The sequence below is a fragment of the Elephantulus edwardii genome, unplaced genomic scaffold (genome assembly GCF_000299155.1).
Source record: "Elephantulus edwardii isolate Elephantulus edwardi_28Jun2011 unplaced genomic scaffold, EleEdw1.0 scaffold00026, whole genome shotgun sequence".
Lineage (NCBI taxonomy): Eukaryota > Metazoa > Chordata > Mammalia > Macroscelidea > Macroscelididae > Elephantulus > Elephantulus edwardii.
This window is the reverse complement of record NW_006399776.1, coordinates 5,460,009-5,482,815: the sequence shown is the minus strand read 5'-3', so window position 1 is coordinate 5,482,815 and position 22,807 is coordinate 5,460,009. Positions and strand designations below refer to the sequence as shown.

General features: G+C 44.3%; 1 protein-coding gene and 1 pseudogene across 1 annotated transcript in view; one reads left to right on the top strand and one right to left on the bottom strand.

Annotated features, from left to right (window-relative positions):
* Window positions 1–3,777: 3,777 nt before the first annotated feature.
* LOC102870211 lies at window positions 3,778–18,179 on the bottom strand (annotated as a pseudogene).
* The window catches only part of TYRO3 (TYRO3 protein tyrosine kinase), a 20,274-nt gene continuing 15,425 nt past the window's right edge, over window positions 17,959–22,807 (top strand). The window contains exons 1-4 of the mRNA XM_006882991.1: window positions 17,959–18,300; window positions 20,061–20,244; window positions 20,464–20,564; window positions 21,344–21,514. Of these exons, the coding sequence (XP_006883053.1) occupies window positions 18,198–18,300; window positions 20,061–20,244; window positions 20,464–20,564; window positions 21,344–21,514 (559 nt within the window). The 5' untranslated portion in view covers window positions 17,959–18,197. The remainder of the gene's footprint in view (window positions 18,301–20,060; window positions 20,245–20,463; window positions 20,565–21,343; window positions 21,515–22,807) is intronic.

Here is a 22,807-nt window from a genome sequence, read left to right as displayed (position 1 = left end):
TTTTCAATAAATAGCTCAGGGATAATGGGCTACCTACATGCAAAAGAATGATGATTAAAAACCTCAAAATGCCAGAGAAGCAAATAAACAGTGTGAACAGCGGAAAAAAAAAAGAAGAAAAAAACAACAACCTCAAAATGAACCTATGAAGTAAATGGAAGCACTAGAATGACAAAGTTCTTAGAAGAAACAAAGGTGTAAATCTTAGAGATTTTGGATTGTTGTTGTTGCTTATCATCAAGTTGGAACGGACACATGGCTGACCCACTGGCGGGTTTTCAGAGGCAGTTAATCAAACTGGAGAAGACTGCCCAGCCTTCTCTGAAGTAGAGCAGCTGGTGGATCCGAACAGGGAGCGGGACTGCAGTGCAATTTTTTAACCACTATGCTCCCTTCATTAGGGAAATGACCAATCAAATAAGGCACCGAGACTATGAATCTTGGTTACTTTTGGTTGTTTTTTTTTTCTATATTTTATTAATTTTCATAAACATTTACAGAGATTTTGGGTTTCCATTCATTCATTGGTGCACTATTCTCTCTACCCTCCTCCCAGTTTGTTCTTGTCCAAATGCCACAGTGCTTGTCAAAGCCAGTTCTGATTAATCTTCTTTGTCAGTGTGTCCTTTGCCATTCCCTATCACTCCTCCCTGAGAGACACTTCACCCTGAGTCATAAGGAGAATCTTGGTTACTTTTGAACCTGGAACTTAACTCAATCCTGTGGCACAACCTTTAGTCAAACAAATGATGTGTCTATAAGGTGAACAATAACATCGGGGGTACTCAGTCCTTAGAGAAGCCAACCAAACAAGATCAAAGGGCAACAACTGCCCAGGGATAAAGTTCAGAAGGTAAAAAAAACCCAAAAAAATGGAAGGACGAATAGAAATAGAGATGTAACAATATGGAAATAGTAATCAATGTCATTAAACAAAACATAGATGAAAGTTTGAATGGAATATTAATCTGCTCTGTAAACTTTCATTCAAATCACAAAAAAAGGATTTAAAAAAAAATATAAAAGGCACAACTGGCACTAAATCAAAGAAATTACCAAAAAGATTTACAACTGTACTTAAATCATTAAAGAAATTAAAATTAGATCACCATCATAAAGCCAATCACATGAAGGTATGACAGCAAAAATATTATCAAAGGTTATTATTTTTTGTTGTTTTTGGTTTTTATTTCTTTTACAATTTATTGTGGAAAGAGTGGTACACAAGAGGCTGGAAATACAAATAAAAGTTAAGATCCAGCCTCTGCGTTTAAGGAGCTTACTGAGGAGACCAAGTCAAAATACTTAATCTTTAAGAATGCACCTATTTCAGCACTTCTCTTTCCTTGCATAAGCCTAGACATTAAAAATGATTATTGTTGAAATGGCATTTCAAGACTGCAAGTCGTTCCTTAGTTACCATACCTTTCCCATCCAGGAAAGTAGGCTAGGAGGTGGTTTGGTAAACACAAATACATATTATATCTTGGTAATTTAATTACATAGAAAAATCATCATTGTAGGATTTCATGGGGGAATAATTATTATAGGAACAAGGCTGATTTTTTAAATTTATTTTAGAGTGTGTGTGTGTGTGTGTGTGTGTGTGTGTGTGTGTACCGTCAAATCAGATCTGACTGGTACAAGAGGAGATTGTTCCTCCTTCTCCAGCAGAGCATCTGGTGGATTTGAACCATGCACCTCTGGGATTGCAGTACACCTTCTTGCCACTAGGTCACCAGAGCTCACCACAAGGATAAATATTGACAGTAAAGCAGTAAAGAGAAGGAATTGGATGACGTATGCAAGATTAGTCTGTAATTTTGGTTCTTTAGGTTGGCACAGACTTATAATTGACTAATTCAATCACTCATTGCTGACCTTCCATTGGGTTTCTGAGACTACACATTCCCCAGGAGGATAGCCTGTTTTTTTTGGTTTTGGTTTTTTTTTCCTTTCTCCTAAGCAGCTAGTAGATTTGAACTAAGCAGCGCAACAGACTACAACATGACAGTTCACTGAATTTATAACTGTTCTGTGATGTCAAGTCAGAACTGATTCATAGAAGATCTGTAGGTAGGTTTTCAAAGGCAGTAACAGCACAGGAGGAGACTGACCATTTTTAACCCTTCGAACAGCTGTGGATTTGAACCATGTGCTTGGCAGGACAGCTCCTTACTCAGTAACTTATCATCTGTTGTTGTTAGGTAGTGTTGGATTGAGTACAACTCACAGTGACCCTACGAATAACAAATCTGATCACTTCTACACCTTTTGGCTAAGATCAAGTGTGAATAACAGATCTGAACCCTGTTCATCCTTGTGCCATCCCCATCATCTCTGACACACTTGAGCCCACTGCTGCAGTCACTGTGCCAAATCCATCTAACTAAAAATATTTCTACAGTAGTAGCAAAGAATATACATAAACGTACCTCTTTCTGGATGGGTGATAAACAGAAATGTACTCTGGAAATTGTATAAAGACTATGTCATTTATTAATTGTATAATCTAAGGCAATTAACTTATTCTATTTAAACTATTGCACCTGTTTCCTCATCTGTAACATGCAGAAAATATTCTCTATCTGCATGTACCTACCTATTTTATGAAAGATTGAGCATATGTAATTAGAACATTTTATATATTACTGTTTTAAACTATTAGTTATTGTGTCTCTATAAAGTTTATAAACTAGATCCAATTGCCAAACAACCTTATCAACATGGGGGGGGGGAATCTATCCCAGTCAAAAACTACTGCTGTGGATTCCATTCTAACTCGTATTGACTGCATAGAAAAGCTCAGAATTGTTCCACAAGGTTCCAGAGCTGTAAATCTGTAGGAAAGGAGACTGCCTCACTTTTCACCCCTACAGTGGGTTGGAACCTATGACTTTTAGGTTGAGTCAAGTGCTTAGCCCAAAGTGCCACAAGGACTCCTAAAAAAACCGAAAGAAAGGCTAAATTAAGGAGATACTATAATATTCTAGAAATCTGCTTCTCTAAGGTTCTACATAAGGAAAAATTATTTCTCTTACTATCCGAGGGATTCAAGAGACCCAAAAATGTAGTCCAGCCCACCTCATAAAGGTGGGTCATAATAACTTTGTAAAGGAAATTAGGATTGCTAAAATCAGCTTTAAAATTAACAGAAGTCAAATACTGGTTTTACGACTTGTTAGACAGAGTCTAGCATCCACAAACATAAAACAAGGATAAGTTCTGTAAATATAATTTTTGTTAAAACTTAAATGATAATGCACAAAAATCTCTGCATTGTGCCTGGTATTCATCTAAAGAAACCGTAGAAAACAATTAAAATGTTTAACGTTACCAGCATCTATTTTCATAAACTCCAGGGCTGACTTGTTCAGAACTAATCCAAGCTGGAATCGATTACATCGAGAACTATTTATAAGGGCAATTTCCCTTGTAAATTAGTACTACCAATTGATTTTTCTTAACAGTCTCTGTGACTCCATTAAGTGGCAGCCTAGCCTCCAGAGCAGGTGTCTTTTCGAGACAGTTCCTAGGACTGCTTCCCCAGAAGTACTAGTTAAGTGCTACCAGTATTATTATGAGTTTACTGCCTCCCAGTTTATATTTGTCCGCGAATGGAGAGACATGCCAACGATATCGGCACTGAACAGGCCGTGGACGCTCCCGTGCATGACAAAACCTTTTGAGCAGACTCTGAAAAGGAACGAAACATTCTGCATTTGATCACTTCGCTCCCTTGAAGCACTGTCCGTCCAGCACCACCACCTACTTGCTTCACATCCTCATGGGCGCCGCCATCTTGCCATGAAGAGCCGCGTTTCCGCCGCCGCACATCAGTTTCCGCCCCCGCAGCCCGGCCCCGCCTCTCCCAGAATTGGCCCCGCCCCCGGCCTGGGATATGCTTGGTTGCGTGGTTATACGCGCGAAACGGCTTCGTGGCAATGCATAACCGTGTGTTACTCAGACAGACCTCTTAAAGGTTATATTGACACTCTAGATGCACATCCTTCCGATGCGCAGCAGACATAGATCTCTCTAGTCATACATACTACATCAGTAGTAAGGAAAGTGTGGCAGGGAAAGAGCAAGGTGCGTCTGATTTAGAGCGTCGTCGGCTTGCTGTGCATCTGGGAGCTGGACAGTGAATACGACTGATAGAAGAATAGATGCCTTTGATTTGTGGTATTGGAGAAGAGTATTAAATATTCCATAGATTACAAAAAAACCCAAAAAAACAAACAAAAAAACCCCACCACCACATCAAAAAAACAAAGAGGTTTGTCTTGGAGAAGATGCAGCCAGAGTGGTCCTTGGAGGCAAGGATGTTAAAGCTTCAGTTCACCTACTTTGGGCATGTTGTGTAGTATAGTGAAAACCAAAGGATGGCTGAACCTCTACTGAGTTTTCAGAGGCAGTTAATTGCTCAAGAGAACCTTGGCCATCTTTCTCCTGCCATGCAACTGGTGAATTAGAACCGTGGATATTTGGGTTGTTTGTGCAACTCCTGACCAGGTCACAAAAAAGATATCGTTCTTGGAAAGGTGGAGTGTCAGTGAACAAGAAAAAGACCCTCAAAGAGATGGATTGACACAATGTCAGAGATGATAAGGATGGTACACAATTTGATCTGTTGTTTATAGAGTTGTTATGGATCGGACTAGACTAGATGACAACAACAATAGCTAGAGATTAGGGGAGCGCTGGTGGCCTAGTGGCAAGGAGCTGCAACTACAATCCCAGAGGCTCACGGTTCAAATCCACCAGATGCTCTGCCGGGGAAGGAGGGACAATCTCCTCCTGTACCAGTCAGATCTGATTTGCAAGGTACACTCACACAAAAATAATAAAGTTTAAAAAAAAATCCACCAGATGCTTTGCTGGAGAAGGAGGAACAATCTCCTCCTGTACCAGTCAAATCTGATTTAATGGGGTGTGTGTGCGCGCACACACACACACACAGAGACGATAAAAATAAATTTTTAAAAAAATAGCTAGAGATTTTTTGCATTTCTTCATGTGTTTGCCATTTGAATATTTTTCTTTGGTGAAAAGTCTTTTCATATCTTCTGCCCATTTTGTAATTGGATTGTTTTTCTTGTTGAGGTATTGGAGTGTTCTATAAATTTTATATATTAATCCCTTGTCAGATATGTTGTTTCTGAATATTTTCTTCCTAGTCTATGAGGTTTCTTTCTACTGTGTTGGAGAAATTTTTTATCAACGCAATGATTTGATTTTTAGAAGGTCCCATTCTTTGATTTTATCCTCTCCTGGTTGTGCAGTTTTGGCTGTTTTCAAGCCCATTCATTCCATACACTTGAGCTTCTAACTTTTTTCTATATTTTCCTTTGATGATATTCAGAATTTTTGGTTTTACTCCTAGGTTCCTGATCCATGCTGAGTTGGTTTCTATGTTTGGTGTGAGGTATGGATTATGTTTCAATTTTCTGCAAATGGATGCCCAATTTTGCCAGCACCATTTTTTTAAAATGTATTTTATTATTTTTTTGTGCATGTACCATCAAATCTTCGCTCATTAGTGTTCAAGACCTCAAACCTGTTCCTGAGATGGTTCTGAAATTTAGGTGGGATAGACTCAAAGTCATATTTTGGTTCCCGTGGATTTGGTTTAATTTTCCTCAGCTTCAGCTTGAACTTGCATATGAGTAGTTGGTGGTCTGTTCCACAATCAGCTCCTGGCCTAGTTTTCACAGCTGATATTGAGCTTCTCCAGCAGTTCTTTTCGGAGGTGTAATACATCTGATTCCTATACATACCATCAGGTGAAATCCATGTATATAACCTGCATTTTGTCTCTTAAAAAACAACGACTAAATCATAGTGCAAAATTCATTCTCCAGCTCCATTTCTGTTACCGAGTTCATGTTTTCCAACTACTGAATCTTCTTCTCTGTTCGCAACTTTTGCATCCTAGTCACCCATTATTATCAATGCATCTCGATTGCATGTTTGATCGATCTCTGACTGTAAAAGTTGGTAGAAATCTTCTATTTCCTCTTCTTTGATTCTGGTTGTTGGTGCATATATCTGAATGATAGTGGTATTCAATGGACTTCCTTGTATACATGTGGATATTATCCTGTCACTCACAATATTGTACTTCAAGATGGATCTAGAAATTACTTTTTTAACTATGAAAGCAGCTCCATTTTTCCTCACCTTTTCATCTCCGGAGTAATATATCATATGATTATCTGACTCAAAATGCCCCACGCCAGGTCAATCTCATCTCACCAATGCCAAGTATGTCAATATTTATGCGTTCCATTTCTTCCTTAACAATATCTAATTTTCCTACATTTATGGTTCTCACATTCCAAGTCCCAATCACTAGTGTCTGCTTAAAACTGTTCCTTTTCCTTTATATTTCCATACTTGAAGGCTCCACCTCAGTTGCCCTTCCTGTTATTCTATGTGTGTTCTGGTTTTTTGTTTGTTTGTTTTTTAATGCTTCACGAATTTGCGTGTCATCCTTGCGCAGGGGTCATGCTAATCTTCTCTGTATTGTTCCAATTTTAGTATATGTGCTGCCGAAGCGAGCACATGTTCTGTTGTACACAGGGTTTTCAGAGGCCTGCTATTTCAGAAGTGGATGGCCAATCCTTCTTCCTAGTCTGTCTTAATCTGAATGTTCAGATTTAGAGAAGTATCTTACAGACAAGCATTTTACAGAAAAGTGAAAGATATATCCCTTATTGTGGAGTTAACCATTAGTATAGTCCCTGCCTTTGGCACAAGTGTCTTTACCCACTTATTTCTCTGCTCCTACATCCACCAGGATACCTATCCACTTCTACCCACTCCCTTTAACATCTATCTCCCATTGTCTAGGCCTTGATCTTATAGCTTATATCTGAAGCTTTCTTGGCTTCTGTGATTCAAAACACATCAGCTGCTGATAGTTTCTTATGCTGTGACCAGTGTCTCTCAAGTTTAGTGGTAATGTTTCACGAGTGAAGGTGATGTGTCCTATAGAATTGGTGTGTCACAAGTGACTTGACGGCACATAATAACAACAACACCATCAAATCAAATCTGAATGGTACAGGAGGAGATTGTTTCTCCTTCTCCAGCAGAGCATCTGGTGGATTTGAACCTCACATCTCTGGGATAACAGTGTAGTTTCCTGCCACTAGGCCACCAGAGCTCCCTAGCACCATTTGTTAAAGAGTCTGTTCCCATTCCAAAGAAAGGTGATCCAACAGAGTTTGGAAATTGCCGAACAATATCATTAATATCACATGCAGGCAAGATTCTGCTGAATGTCGTCCAAAAATGACTGGAGCAGCACATCAACAGAGAACTGCCAGATTGCAGGCTGGGTTTGGAAGGGGTTGTGGTACTAGGGATGTTGTAGCAAATGGTAGATGGATCTTGGCTGAAAACAGGGAGTTCCAGAGGAATATCTATCTGTGTTTCATTGATTATGCAAAGGCGTTTGTGTGGATCACAACAAACTATAGCTGACTCTGAGAAGAATGGGAATCCCAATTGACATAGAAAATTTATAGACAAGCCAGGAGACCATCACTGACCTAGATGTGTTTGTCTAGAATGTATGTATAAATGTGTATGTATTGGTACTATAACCATATATTTTCAGTGAGTGACTAGCATACACACTTTTTAATCTTGGAAATATATAGATTTATACTGTTCAATAAAATAGTCAACAGTCATGGCCATATAAATTAAAATCAAGTTAAATTTTAAAAAATAAAAGAATGGGAATCCAAGAACACTTGATTATGCTAATGCGAAACCTATACTTGAACTGGGAGGTCAGAACAGAGCAAGGAAACACTTCATGGTTCAAAATTGGGAAGGGTGTACACCGGGGATGTGTCCTATCTCCATACCTTTCAATCTATACGCAGAACAGATTACCTGGGAGGTTGGGCTGTATGAGCAGAAGTGTGGCATCAGGATTGGAGCAAGATCCATGAACAATCTGTGTTATGCAGATGACACAACCCTGCTTGCTGAAACTGAGGAGGACCTGAAGCGCTTGCTGCAGAAGGTCAAAGACTGCAGCCTTCAATATGGATTGAGGCTCAATAACAAGAAAACAAAGATCCTCACCACTGGGCCAATTGGCAGCATCATGATAGATGGTGAAGAGATTGAGATTATTATCAGCTTTAGTTTGCTTGGCTCCATAGTCAACACTCTTGGCACTCTTGGCACCAGCAACCCTGAAATTAAAAGACGTATTATGATGGGAAAGTCTGCTGGTAGGGACCTCTCCAAAGTACTGAAGAGCAATGATGTCAGTCTGGAGACTAACATGGGCCTGATACAGACCATGGTCTTTGCAATCACTTGCTATGCATCAGAGAACTGGACAATGACTAGGGATGATAAAATGAGAATTGATGCCTTTGAGAATACACCATGGACTGCTAAGAAAATGAACAGGTTCATCCTAGAGAGAGTTAAACTAGGCTTCTCCTTGGAGGCAAGGGTTCTGAAGCTTCATCTGACATACTTTGAACATTTTTCAAGGAGGGACCAATCCTTGGAGAGGCACATTATACTTGGGAGGGTAGAGGGACGGCACAGAAGAGGAAGACCCTTTATGAGGTGGATTGATTCAGTGACTGGGGTAATTGTGGTTGGTTAGTCAGAGAGAGTGAGACTGGCACAGGATAGAGCACGGTTTAGGGCTGTTGTACATAGAGTCGCTATGAGTCACAGGCGACTCAATGGAACATAACAACAACAACAACAACAACTGATTTTTATCTTCTTGTCAAATATCAGTTGATCCATTGACCGTGGGTAAATGGATTGACTTCTGTGTTCTTGATTCTATTGCATTTATCTATATGTCTGTTGCTATATCAGTACCATGCTGTTCTGATAATGTAGCTGTGAGGTAGATTTTTGAGATCAAGGAGTATGATGCCTTCTATTTTGTTTTTCTTTTAAGTAGTGCTTTGTTTATTCTGGATCTCTTTCCTTTACAGGTAAAATTGAAAATTGCCCTTTCCATCTCCTTAAAGAAAGTCATTGGTTTGCATCGAACTGGTCAATTGCTTTTGATAAAATTGTCATTTTCATATTGAATCTTCCTATTCATGAAATGGTATATTCTTCTATTTATCTAGGTTTTTTTTTTCTTGTAGTAGGGTTTTGTAGTTTCTTTATATAGGACTTTTGTGTCTTTGTCTCTAAGTATTTCATCCTGTGGTTGGCAATTGTAATTGCTGTTGTTATGTGCTGTTGAGTCACCTGCGACTCATAGTGACCCTATGCACAACTTTAAACCCTGCTCTATCCTGAGCCAATCTTACCATCTCTGACACACCTGCCTCCATTACTCTAGTGATTGAGTCAATTTATCTCATTGAGGGTCTTCTTCTCTTGTGCTGTCCCTTCACCTGGGTACCAAGCATGATGTCCCTCTCCAAGGACTGGTCCCTTCCTGCTACATATTCAAAGTATGTGAAACAGTGCTTCAAAAATTCTTGCCTCCAAGGAGTAGCCTGGTCTCACCATCTCCAGGATGAACCTGTTTGTTTTCCTAGTGATCCATGGTATATTCAATACACTTCTCCATTACCACAGCTCAAAGGCATCAGTTTTCCTTCTATCATCCTTAGTCATTGTCCAGCCTTCTGATATAATTGGTATTATTTTTTTTCTTATTACCTTTTCTGTGTTCTCTTTGCTATTGTTGAGAAATCTATGTGACTTTCATATGTTAATCTTGTCTCTTGTCTCTTTGCTTAATTGGTCCAAAAGTTTTCTTGCTGAGTATTTAATATTTTCTAGGTACATTAACATATTATTTGCAAATAGAGAGAGTTATACCTCCTCCAATTTGTTGTTGTTATGTGCCTTCAAATTGACTACAACTCACAGTAACCTATGAACAATTTCACTTTCTTTAATACACCTGCCCCCATTGTCATAGTCACTGTGTCAATCCATCTCATCCAGGATCTTCCTCTCCTGTGCTGACTCTCTATCATTCCAAGCATGATGTCTTTCTTCAAAGACTGGTTGGTCCCTGCTACATCTCCGAAGTATGAGATATGGAGTTTCAAAATTCTTGCCTCCAAGGAGCAGCCTGGTTTCACTCTTTCTAGGACAGACCTGTTCATTCTCATGGCAGTCCATGATATGTTCAGTACTCTTCTCCAGCATCACAACTCAAAGTTATCAATTCTTTTTCAGTCATTTTCACTGCTTGTCCAGCTCTCAGATGCATAGCAAGCAGTTGAGAAGATCATGGCCTAGATCAGGTGCACCTTAGTCTCTAGACTGACATTATTGCTCTGTAGCACTCTGGAGAGTTCTTTGACAACAGACTTTCCTAAAGCAACTCATGGTTTGATTTCCTGACTGCTGGTGTCAAGAATGTGGATTGTGAGAGAGCTCTGGTGGCCTAGTGGCAAGAAGTTGCACTGCAATCCCAAAGGCACACTGTTCAAATCCTCCATATGCTCCACTGTAAGAGGAAGGTTAATCTCATCCTGTGCCAGTAGGATCCGATTTGATGATACGTTGCCAAGTGGCCCAGAGATGAGACTCTTTGCCTTTTTGATGTTGAGATGCAATCCATGTTGAAGACTGCAGTCCTTGACCTTCTGCAGCAAACACTCCAAGTCCTTTTCAGTTTTTGGGGGCAAGCTTGTGCCATCGGCAAAACACAGTTTATTGATTAGTCTTCCTCCAATCCTGATGCCACATTCTTCTTCATTAAGTCCAGCCTCCTGAGTGATTTGTTCTGTTCTGCATATAATTGAAAAGGTGTGGAGACAAGATACATTCCTGACACACTCCTTTCTTGATTTTAAACCATGCAGTGTTCCCTTGCTCTGTTCAGACAACAGCTTCCTGGTCTAGATATTGTTGCAGACTGAGGGTCCCAAAGAATAGAATAATTTTATAATTATTAATAAAGAGACAAACATCCAGGAATGAGATAGAGCAGAGAGCATAAAACAGGGGGTCAGCAGTTCTCGACTGAAGACCTCAAGCCATGCTTCTCTGAGTATTTATTTAGAATCATAAGATAAAAAAAGTAAAATCACAAGGAAGTACAAAGCAAAAACAAAGGATAATGGTGAAGTCTTTTACAGATAAGGCCAAGTTCCTCTTTATGCTAATCTCAAGAAGGAGGGGTTCATTTGACACAAACTAAGAACAATGTTAACTCCTAGCGAATGCCCCATTGCCACAAGGTGGCCTTCAGTTTGTGTCAAGCTTCCCTCATTTCCCAAAACAGCATTTGGTCTACTATTATTAAATTTGATAGTCGGCTTCCCTCAAGATATAGGTTTTGCTTGAGCACAATTTTGCATTTGCCAATTTAGATGCCTCTTACTTCCTTCTCTTGTTAACAACCTCAATCACTATTTATTTTTTCACGCAGACTTCCAGTACAGTAAATAGGAATGGTGAACCTGGGCATCCCTGCCTGGTCTCTGTTTATAAGGGGAATATCTATAATCTTTTTCTATTCTATTAAGGATGCTCTTGATTTAACACATACGGGGCTTTTTTTTTTTTGTTTACCATATTTATTAAGCATGTTGAGGAAATGTCTGTGTAGTTCTATTTAGTTGAGCTTTCTAACGAGAAAAGGATGTTGGATTTTTGTCAAAAGTCTTTTCTGCATCAGTTAAGATGATCCTGTGGTTCTTGTTCTTGTTCTTTGTTTTATTAATGTGATGGGGAATCCAATAATTTTTTGTGTGTGTGTCTAACACATTTCCAAGCGATGCTCCTAGTTCAGGGCTCTAGCAGCCCTATGGTCCCCTCAAGTTCTCCTGGTCTCAATCATCACAGTAAATTTTAGCTTCAAGGACTTACCCCACTTTGGGGTCCAAAATATTTTTTTTTCATTTGGCTAGTGCCATGGACTGCCAAGAAAACAAACAGATTCATCCTTGAGAGGGTTAAATTGGGCTACTCCTTGGAGGCAAGGATTCTGGGGCTTCGTCTCACATACTTTGGACATGTTGTAAGGAGAGACCGGTCCTTGGAGAGGGACATCATCCTTGGGAGGGTGGAGGGACAGCACAGGAGGGGAAGACCTTCCATGAAGTAGATTGATTCAGTGACTGGGGTAATCGGGATGAGTGTGTCAGAGGCAGTGAGATTGGCACAGGATAGAGCAGGGTTTAGGTCTGTTGTACATAGGGTCGCTATGAGTTGCAAGCAACTTGATGGCACATAAAAACAACAAGAATAAAAAAGAGATATTGTAGACTGAATAGAGTGTGAAAAATGCTGATAGAATGGTAGAAAATTGCTACTTACAATCCCTAATTAAAAAATTATTTACTTTGCATCTGAGAGTTGGATAATGAATAAAGATGACAGAAGAATTGATGCTTGTGGTTTGTGGTACTGGAGAAGAGTATTTATAGACTTCCAGAAGAACAAACGAATATGTCTTGGAGAAGGTGCAGCTCCTTAGGTGGAAGGATGATGAAACTTTGTTTCATATTATTTTTTTAAAAAATTGATTCACTTTATTTGTTATACAAGATGCACTATGTGATAGCCACAGCTGGAGCATGGAGACTCTGATGTGAGTCTTTACAAGATGGTCTGTGAATTCCTGGTAGGGAGACTTGGTGAACACAGTCTCTTTCCAGAGATCTAAGGTCAAGTAGCTCTAAGTCTTGGAGATGGCATCAAAGGTGGCCTTGGCAAAGTTGCCCAGAGTAGCTGTGCATCCCTGGCTGAGGTGTAGCAGTCATCAATTGCAGCCAGCAGCAGCAGCAGCAGCTTCTTAGGCACAGGGGCCAAGATGATTCCAGTGCCTCGGGGTGCAGGGATCAGATGGCACCAACACAGAGCCACAGCAACCGGTCACTTTGCAGGGAACGGTGTGAGGCTTGCCAATCTTGTTCCCCCAGTAGCCGTGCCGCATAGGGATGATGGAGAGCTTGGTTAGGATAATGGCCCCACGGATGGTAGTCACCTCCTTGGAGCACTTGATGCCCAAACCAACATGGCCATTCTAGTCTCCAATGGCGAAAAGGCCTTGAACCTGGTCCGCTGGCCAGCATGTGTCTGTCTCTACACAGGCATGATTTTTAAGACCTCATCCTTGAGGGACATCCCCAGGAAAAAAGTCAATGATCTCAGACTCCCTAATGGGCAGTCAGAGATAAATCTCCTCCAAGGATTTGATCTTCATATCTTTGACCAGATGGCCCAGTTTGGTGATGGGGAGCCACTCTTTGTCCTTGGCTTTGCCTTCTAGAGCTCCACGGACCCTCCCACGGCCCCGTCCACGGCTCGGCCCCCACACTGTAGACTGCTACCCAGAGCATCAGGCGGAAATCTCCTCGGGCTCCCCTCCCAGGGCCCTCTGGGCCTCCAGGCCCTCCTGCTGCATTGGCATCAATGGCCTTTTGGTGCTTTCTCGGAGGAGAAGAAGAAGCTGTTTCATATTCTTTAGGCATGCTATTAGGAGGAGCCAGTCCTTGCAAAAGGCTATTGTTGTTGTTGTTATTATATGCTGTCAAGTTGCCTGCGACTCATAGCAACCCTGTGTACAACAGCCCTAAACCCTGCTCTATCCTGTGCCAATCTCACTGTCTCCAACACACCTACCCCATTGCCCCAGGTACTGAATCAATCTACCTCATAGAGGGCCTTCCTCTCCTGCGCTGTCCCTCCACCCTCCCAAGCATGACATCCCTCTCCAAGGACTGGTTCCTCCTTGCAACATGTCCAAAGTATGTCAGATGAAGCTTCAGAATCCTTGCCTCCAAGGAGCAGTCTGGTTTAACCCTCTCTAGGACAAACTTGTTTGTTTTCATAGCAGTTCACAGTATATTCAATACTCTTCTCCAACACCACAGCTCAAAGGCATCAATTCTTTTATCATCCCTAGTCATTGCCCAGCTCTCTGATGCATAGAAAGTAATTGAAAAGACCATGGCTTGTATCAGGCACTGGGGAAAATGGAGGGTTAGCAAAGGAGGGGAAGATTCTTAATGAGATGGATTAGCATAGCGATCATAACGATGGGTTCCAGTGTGGCAGAGGTGTTCCAGGATAGGGTAGGATTCAGATCTGTCATTCATAGGGTCACTATGGTTTGTAATAGATTTGATGACATCTAACAACAGTAACAATTAAATAATGGCTATAGGCAAGTTGGAAGCTTTGGTGGCCTAGTTGCATTAGGTGTTGCGCTGCCAACCCAAAGGCAGGCAGTTTGAATCCACCAGCTGCTGTAAGGGGAAGACAGATAATTTCTTCCATTGCAATTTATAGCCTTTGAGGGTCATCTAGGAGTTGGTTCTGACTCCTTTGCACGTAACAACAATAACAACATAAACAAGTTGGTTCTGACGTATGTTATTGTTGTTATGTACCCTCTAGATGTCTATGACTCATTTCGTATGACTCATGTCTAGGACCGTATGTACAGATCTGATCCTTGCACTGTCCTTTCCATCCTCACAATGTCTGACATGCTCAAGCCCATTGTTACAGTCATCTTGTCAATTCATCTTGTTGGGGGGATCTTTCAGTCTTAATTTGACCCTCTACCTTTCCCAGCAAGATTTCTTTTTTTCAAGGATTAGCTTCTTCTGACAATATACCCAAAATATATGAAATGAAGTTTTATCATCTTTGCATCTAAAGAGCGCTCTGTTGGCTTCCAAGACACACTGTTTTTCTGAACTCTGTGGCCATATTCAGTACTCTTCACCAATATCAGAATTCAAAAGCATCAATTCTTCTGTTATTCTTGTCTAACTTTCAGATGCATAAGAAGTAGTTAAAAATGAAATGGCTTCAGTGCAACAATGAATGAATGAAAACCCCAAATCTCTGTAAATGTTTATTAAAACTAATAAAATTTAATAATAATAAAAAAACCACCAAAAAAAATGAAATGGCTTGTATCAAGTGCACTTACTCTTAAAACAGACATTGTTACTCTTCAGCACTTTGAAGAGGTCCTTGACAGCAGATTCTCCTAATGCAACACATCTTTTGTTTTCTTGGCTACTGTTACCCTGGATGTTAATTGTGGATCTAACTCATAGTGACCCTAAAGGATAGAGTAGAACTGCTCTGTAAGGTTTCCTTGGCTGCCATATCTTTCTCCAGTGGTGTAGTTTGGGAGTTAAAACTGCTTTCCTTAACAGGCTAATGTTTAACTACGGTGCCATTAGGGTCCCTTTGCCTAACTACCAGTCCATGGGCTATATAGGTGTTAAAGGAATCTGCTAAATGACAACACAAAGATACCATTAATCAAGTCTAGTCTGTGAGGAATTATAGAAATGATCCAGTTTCTTCCACAATTGTATGGCCAACAAAGAAGGATCCACAAAGACTCCCTGCTACCCAATGACTGTGAAGGATACTTTAACTCTGAAAAATTTTAAGTAGGTGCTTCCTGAGATGGATGGAAGTTGAAATAAGAGTTTTCTTCAAGTTCCTCATTTTCATGTCTGGATCTTTGATGTCTTCCTTGGCCAGAATGGGCAGATACATATTTCAACAGGTTAAGGAATGTCAGAGTCCAACCTAAGCTATCTATAAATAAGCAACTGCTACTGGTCCTTCCTCTGACCCTGCTCTCCTCCCACCCTGAGGTCTCTTCTTGCTCCCCTGGGATTGATCAGAACTGACTCTGGCTCTGTTCTGAGGACAGTAACTCCTGGGACAGCTGCTCCAACATTTGGCCAAATACATTTCCTGTTTATTTGATTAGTTTCCTTCCAAGCAATGCATTTATGAAAGAGAGGGAAATTTTGCAAGCATGTATTTGCACAGGCAGCCAACTTCCCCAGTCAGACACATACACACACTCTTTCTCCTTATCCACCCACAAAACTTCAGTCACATTTAGAGTTTGCACAAATGTACACCCTCCCTCATAATTCATAATGCACACCCTCTCACCCACCTACACACCTCTTCCACAAAATCGCACCTGCTCACATACCCTTAGAAGCACATTTGTACACTGTGCACAGAGAACGACGGATGATCGAGGCAAAGAAGTTGGGTTGTGCAATTTTGGTAGGACAATCATTCTCTTTAGGATCTGAGAAATTAAAAGATCAGGACCTCACATTGAAGGCTCAAAACCACAGAATTCTACCCAAGTGAAGATACTAAAATAATGAGATTCAAAGACAAGGGCAGAGGGCTTCTTGCTACATAGATGCTAAGCCGTAATGATGAGGTAATGATGAGTCTTAAGCCTAAAACTAGATAGAAAATTTATCAAGGTTTCAGTGGAGAATTCAGTGACATTTATAACATGTCCAGGAAATCTATTTTAGATGGTGCCAAAGACTCATCTTTGGGATGTTACTCCCATTCTAAGCCCAGGGAAATGGTGGGAAGGGAATGAGAAGGCTGGGTTTGGTCTCTGGGTTCAACATCCTCTAAGAGGAGTTGTTGGATTGTCAGTCAGCTTTCCCTGAAAACTTGGCGTTCTCTCCAGAGAGAAGTGGGAGAGAAGGCCTTGAGAAATGACAAGTGCCTAAGTAGCAGGGCTGTAGTAATCACATTGCAACAGGAACTGAGGTCTCAGTGAATCTGGCTTCAGCTCTAGATTGTTATCCTCATCCAACTCTGTCCCAGCTCAGAAGCTGTAGATTTTGGGAGGAAAAAAAAGTCCAAGAACTGACCCACAATGCCCAAGAAAACTGGCAGAGCACTCAGCTAAAATGAAACTTCAGGTCTCTGCCATTCAACCCTGACAGTATATTTATGGAGATCTTTCCAATGCTGCCGCCTGGGGGCGCCCCCAGCTGTATCTAAGGTTGCTGCCAGCACTGTTGTTGTTATCTTTAATATAATTAATAAACAAGCACTGACAGGGCCAAGTGGAGAAAGGAGCAAGCCCCTTGTTCTCAGAAGGAGAATCCCTGGAAAGATTCAGTGAGCTTGTAGCAACAAGGGATTGAGTGGCTGGTCTTTTTTCTCCACCCAAGTGGAAGGGCCTGCAGTGGTGGGCTTTCAGGGATAGGTAAAAGCAAATACAAAGACAAGGGGAGAGAATGACTGGGTAGGCAGGAATTGGAACCAGCTCTGTCTCTGCCTGGCAGGTTATCTGTGGGCACAACTACTCATGTGATTACTAGTTGTAGGGCAGGCCAAGTCCAGAGGCACTTATTTCTTAGTTCCACACTCATCTGCAAATTTGTTTATAGGGTGCCAACTGTGTACACAGTGGTCTACTAATAACAGTTGATATTTCATTGGACATGATAAGGCAACTTTCATACCATTTCCCAAGGAGTGGGAGGCAGAAATAGGGGAATCAACTAAGAAGAACGATAGTCCCTAAAAATATGTAATTTATGTAGTGTAGAAGGAAAATGAACACAAACCGAGGACCTGTCTAGGTCTTGGAAAATCCACGCCCAGTCCCAAGGTGAAAAGCACGATGCACAGCAATGGACAAAATGATGCGATTTTGGTAGGAAGGTGTCTTGGAGGTAAAGGCGAGTGGTTGAGCACAAATATGGGTAATCTGGAGCAAAGATTAGTGAGAGCATCCCGTAGGAGAGAGGCCTGAGTCACAGCAGTTTGGGGAGAGAAACCGATGACTGAGTATTTGGTGATAGTGGGGTCTGAGGTGCCTTCTATCCTTAGAGAAGAGATCTGGGCTTTGGGATCAAAGTCTGGATAAAGTTGGTATGGTGGAGGCATGCAGCAAGCTTCTGAAGGAAGAATCTGGAGAGTGGGTTTGAAAAGATGCTGGGCTGTATTTAGGATATTGAGGGGCGTGGCTGGGGCGTCCTTCTGGGGGGACAGAGCCAGGTCCTCCGGGTGCTGGCGGGACTGGGCGGTCTGCAGGTGGGGCCGGAGGTCCGTCCGGAGGAGGCCAGGATGGCGTCCGGGGCGCACTGGCCCCGGACTCCGCGGGGGGGCGGTACGGGCTGCGGGCGGGCCGGGAGGAGGCGGCGGCTCTGAGAAGAACATGAATCAGCGGCGGCGGCGGCGGCGCCTGAGGAAGGAGCGCGGTGGCCCGGCAGCGGCCCCGGCGACCCCGTGCTGCTGACGGCGGCAGCTGCCACGGCGAGCGGGCGCGGGGCTCGGCGGTGCCCGCCCCAGCACCGCCCCCAGGCCGGCTCCCGCCCCTCCTCCCGCCTCCCGCGTCTCTCCTCCCCTCTCCCTCCTCGCTCGCGGGCCCGGCCCGGCATGGTGCGGCGTCGCCGCCGATGGCGCTGAGGCGGAGCATGGGGCGGCCGGGGCTCCCGCCGCTGCCGCCGCTGCTGCTGGCGGGTCTGGCCGCTCTGCTTCTCCCGGAGCCCGCCGCCGCAGGTAGGGTCTGGCTCGGGGGCGGCGAGGAGCGGGGCACTGCGGAGGGGCGCGGCCGGGGGTCGGAGCGCGGGCGCGGCTGCCGGCGGAGACCCGGGCCTGGGCGAGTGCAGTTACTGAAGCTGGGAAGGCCGAGGCGTGGTGGCAGGGGAACCGGGCTCGGCGGTGTGTTCGCTGCCAGGTCTCGGATGGGGCCCCCACCCCCAACTTTCTCGCGTCCGGGCTCATCCGGAGGGGTGGAAGGCGAAGTGGGGGTATGGGCTGTGTAGTCAGCTAGGGGGTAGGGACTGTATTTTCCCGCCTCGCTGATCCTGAGTTCTGTGTGCTCTGCCTCGCCAGTTCCTGGGGACCCCGCTCTGCCTGCTCCACACACAGAGGTCCCACTCTGAAGCCACAGGGACAGGGGCCGTGCACCCGAGGGGCATCTCCACACCGATGAGGCGCAGGCACCATGAGAGTGCCCAGTTACTAAATAACACCTACTTGGACATACTCTGGTCTCTGTGCCCACCTAGAGCTTCCTGGTGGCTGGAATATTGGGAGACGATGAACTGGGGCTTGTGTTTCTCCATGGCCACTGAGGCTTACTGTTACATACAGCTCCATACGGTACCCTGGCTCCCCAACTTCACACTGCCCACCCCTGGGACGGCTGCATGTTTGTATATGTATCTCTCTCTCCCCCATACTTGTCCTGTGACTGTTCCCCAGTAAGTGACAGGAGTAGGGAAAGGCCAGCACAGCCACGGACCAGGCACCTTTCTTCAAACAGTATTCCTTGCCTATCCACCTATGGGGAGCAAAAGGAAGAGAAAGAAGGTGTCAAGTATCTACAAGCAGAAATACATGTATCTGAGGCTCAGAGAATCCAGAAATTTACTTGTAGTCACACAGCATAAGACTGGAAGAAGCTGGATAAGATTTCAGCTATGCTGATACTTTTACCTGTCCATGTCTGCATAAAAAGATACCAGAAGAGGTAGAGATGTGTGTATATATGTAGAAGGTGGAGTCCTAGACCCTCTCTATAGCCCTTGCTAATGTGACTGGCAGTGGCTCAGGGGTCTTGGGCTTCCTGCTCAGTTCAGGGCCCCTTCCTCCTGCCTCCCACCTTCTTAGCACCCGCCCCTGCACACATTCAGGTATTAATAGAGCAGGCTGCTGCCAGGAAGGCTGCCATGTGTTTGATCTGACGTGGTTGTGGAGCCATATGTTCTCTGCTTCAGGGAAGCACCCCCTCCTTCCCTTCCTCAGCCTGCCTTCTTTTGGCGGGGTAGGGTGCAGGGGGTGCAGGCAACAGTGTGGGATCTGGGCTGGCACCTTGGGTAGAGAACTGGCAGCCTGTTGCACTGATTAGATGCAGCAATCATTCTCAGGGCAGTGCCCGCCCCAGCAGGGTGAGAGAGCCCTACTGTTTCAGCCTGACTTCATGGCTGGGACCAGTCCAGACTTCTGCAGCCTAGTTTGTCTTCTTTTTGGTAGCTGGGGGTGAACTTGCATTGTCTATGAGGGAAGGCATTACCATAGAGCTGGGGGACTCGGTGTTGACAAAAATAGTGACAGGAGGGCTTGTAGGGCTCCCTTAGCTAGCCTAAATCCAGGCCACCTTCTCTCTCACACTGTCCTCGCCTGTTTGGCCATTGACTGAGAATGAGCCCTCTGACACAGAAGAAAGATTCGGGGCGGGGGCGCGGAATGGGAGGTATTCCCAGATACAAAGTTCCTCTCGAGCAAGCTGACATGTTCTGCTTCCCACCCTTCAGGCCTGAAGCTCATAGGTGCCCCGGTGAAGCTGACAGTGTCACAGGGGCAGATGGTGAAACTCAACTGTAGCGTGGAAGGGATGGAGGAGCCGGAGATACAGTGGGTGAAGGATGGGGCTGTGGTCCAGAGCATGGACCAAGTGTACATCCCAGTCAGCGAGCAGCACTGGATCGGCTTCCTCAGGTGCAGGACTCTGTGGGAAGGTGTGACTGTATTTTTTCCTAGGGTGTGGGAGTTGGGAGGAATTGTGCTGATACCCAGAGGTCTGAAAGTTTACTTATTTATTTATTTGAATTTGGCAACCTGTGGAATCTTCTAGTAGTGGGGCCAGAATAAATTAGTCTGTCCAGCAGAGCTATCCCCTTGACTTTGAGAGGTGAGCCAGGTGTCCTCTTTCCACAGCTTGAAATCAGTGGAGCGCTCGGATGCGGGCCGGTACTGGTGCCAGGTGGAGGATGGGGAAGAAATCCAGATCTCCCAGCCAGTGTGGCTCACTGTAGAAGGTGAGGAGGCAGAGCCACGTGGGTATGTTGACCAAGAGCAGGTGCAGTCTGCTAGCGACATACCTCTGGAAAGGATAGCTCAGTGGAAACTAGGCTGCTGACTACAGTCTGGGGCTGGACTGCCTTTGCACCAGACTCCAGGTCCCTCGTGGCATATCTGAGAGCCAAGGTGGCAACTAGAGTCTAGAACCTATGGTTGTAATCTCCTTCAGTCATCGAAGCAACAAGCCCTAATCATCCATTTGGACCCTGTTCTATTAAGTGGCCTGGTCCGAAGAGGATGGCTGGGGGAGGGGAAGAAGGCTTGCAGCTGTGGGAGCTTGAAGCTCAGTGCTGTTCAGCCTAGGAAAACAAAGTGACTAAGAAAGTAACAAAGGACCCTGAAGGGGAGCTAGGGCCTGCTAGCAGAACTCTGCTTAAGCTCCCGCCCACTCCCCCTTCCTTCTTGCCCCTCCCCCAGCTTGCAGCTCCCCACCCCCAATCTCCTCCCTTATTCTGAGAAGGGCTGTCACAGCCGGTCTGGGAAGGGAGTGTGGGAGCTGTTAGCAGAATCTGTCATGCTTAAGGGGGCTGAAGAAAGGAAGCCCCCGTCCCCAGGAAGCTAGATGCCTACTCTGCAGTTGGCCTAATCCGAAGGGACCTGCTTGGGATCTTCTGCGTAGACTGTTTCTTTTTTTTTTTTTCTGCGTAGACTGTTTCAAGTGGAAGCTAACTTGTTTGGCAGTCAGGAGACCGAAGGTGGCATTCACTCTCGATCCATCCCCTCCTTCTCTCCCTAGGTGTGCCATTTTTCACTGTGGAGCCGAAAGATCTGGCTGTGCCACCTAATGCCCCTTTCCAACTGTTTTGTGAAGCTGTGGGTCCTCCTGAACCTGTTACCATTATCTGGTGGAGAGGGGGCACAAAGGTTGGGGGACCTGATCCCTCTCCCTCCATTTTAAATGTTACAGGTGAGCAGCCTAAGAAGGGGCTTTGGACAAGGCATGAGCTGGGTCCTTGGGGGCAGTGAGGCCGGCAGAGTTCTTATTGGCTTGAATCTCTGAGTTTGCTGTTCTGAGTGTCCAGAGTGAATCCCCGTTCCTAGGGATGTGAGCTGTACCATCCCTGAGCTCATTAGTAAGGTGTGCTAGGCTGGCTAGGTGGGCTGATTAGTATGTTCCTGTTGTGTGTGCTTTGGAAGGGTGCTGGGACCTTTCCCTGCTTTGCAGAAGTCTAGGTCTTGCACGACTGGTTCCCACCCCTCCCACGGGAGAGAGCTGTAAACCAACCCACACAGAGTTAGGAGGAGTGTCTTCAGTCTCCAAGACTTTTAGGCTGCAGACAGGGAAATGGGGGCAAGGCCAGTGCAAAGAAACAGAGGCATCTTCCTCTAATGGCCCTTTCCCGGAAACCTGCAAACATTTTTCCAAACAACTGAATCTTCCCGTACCTTAACAGTTGTGCCTGTAACATCTACCTGAACCTGGAGACACTTGGACACATACTTATGAGGCTCACCTAAACATGAGATAGAGTTCATTGTTTCTGGTTGAGGCTTGAGCCAGGCGAGAAAGATGGGAGTCTGAACTTAATCTCTGGCACTGAAAGGTGGGAGGGAAGGAGCTCTAATCTGTCAAGTTCTCTTGCATGAATAGGAATCTTGAGAAGAGGTGGACTATGGGAAGCAAGGACAAATTTTGTTCCGGAAGCACTGGGTTGAAACAGATTGGGGAGGAGGTTGGGTTTGGTTCCCTCCAGATGTGCGTGGCTGTGGTTAGGACACTCAGGCAGCCAGCTTGATAATAAGCACTCACTGAACTCCTACTCTGCACACCACACTGAGCTAGGCACCACAGGGGAGCAACGAGATACAAAGGAAGTGGAAGCCATTGTTCCCCTACCACTAAGGAATTGGCTATAATTGGGGAGACAAGACAAGAATAAGGAATGGCAAGCTATTGCTAGGCAAAGAAGCGGCACAGACAACAATGAAAGGGCACAGAGCCAACAGAGAAGCACTGTGGAATGTGCAGTAAAGGAGTGACCAGAAAAGGGAGGCAATTTAGTGCTGTCTGCAGGAGGGGGAACATTTCTCAAGTGCTTGCATACACATTACTGAGGGAAGCCGAATATCAAATTTAATAATACCAAATGCTGTATCGGGAAATGAGGGAAGCTTAATACAAGCTGAAGGTCACCTTGTGGCACTGGGGCGTTCCCTAGGCGTCAACCTTGTTCTTAGTTTGTATCAAATGAATCCCTCC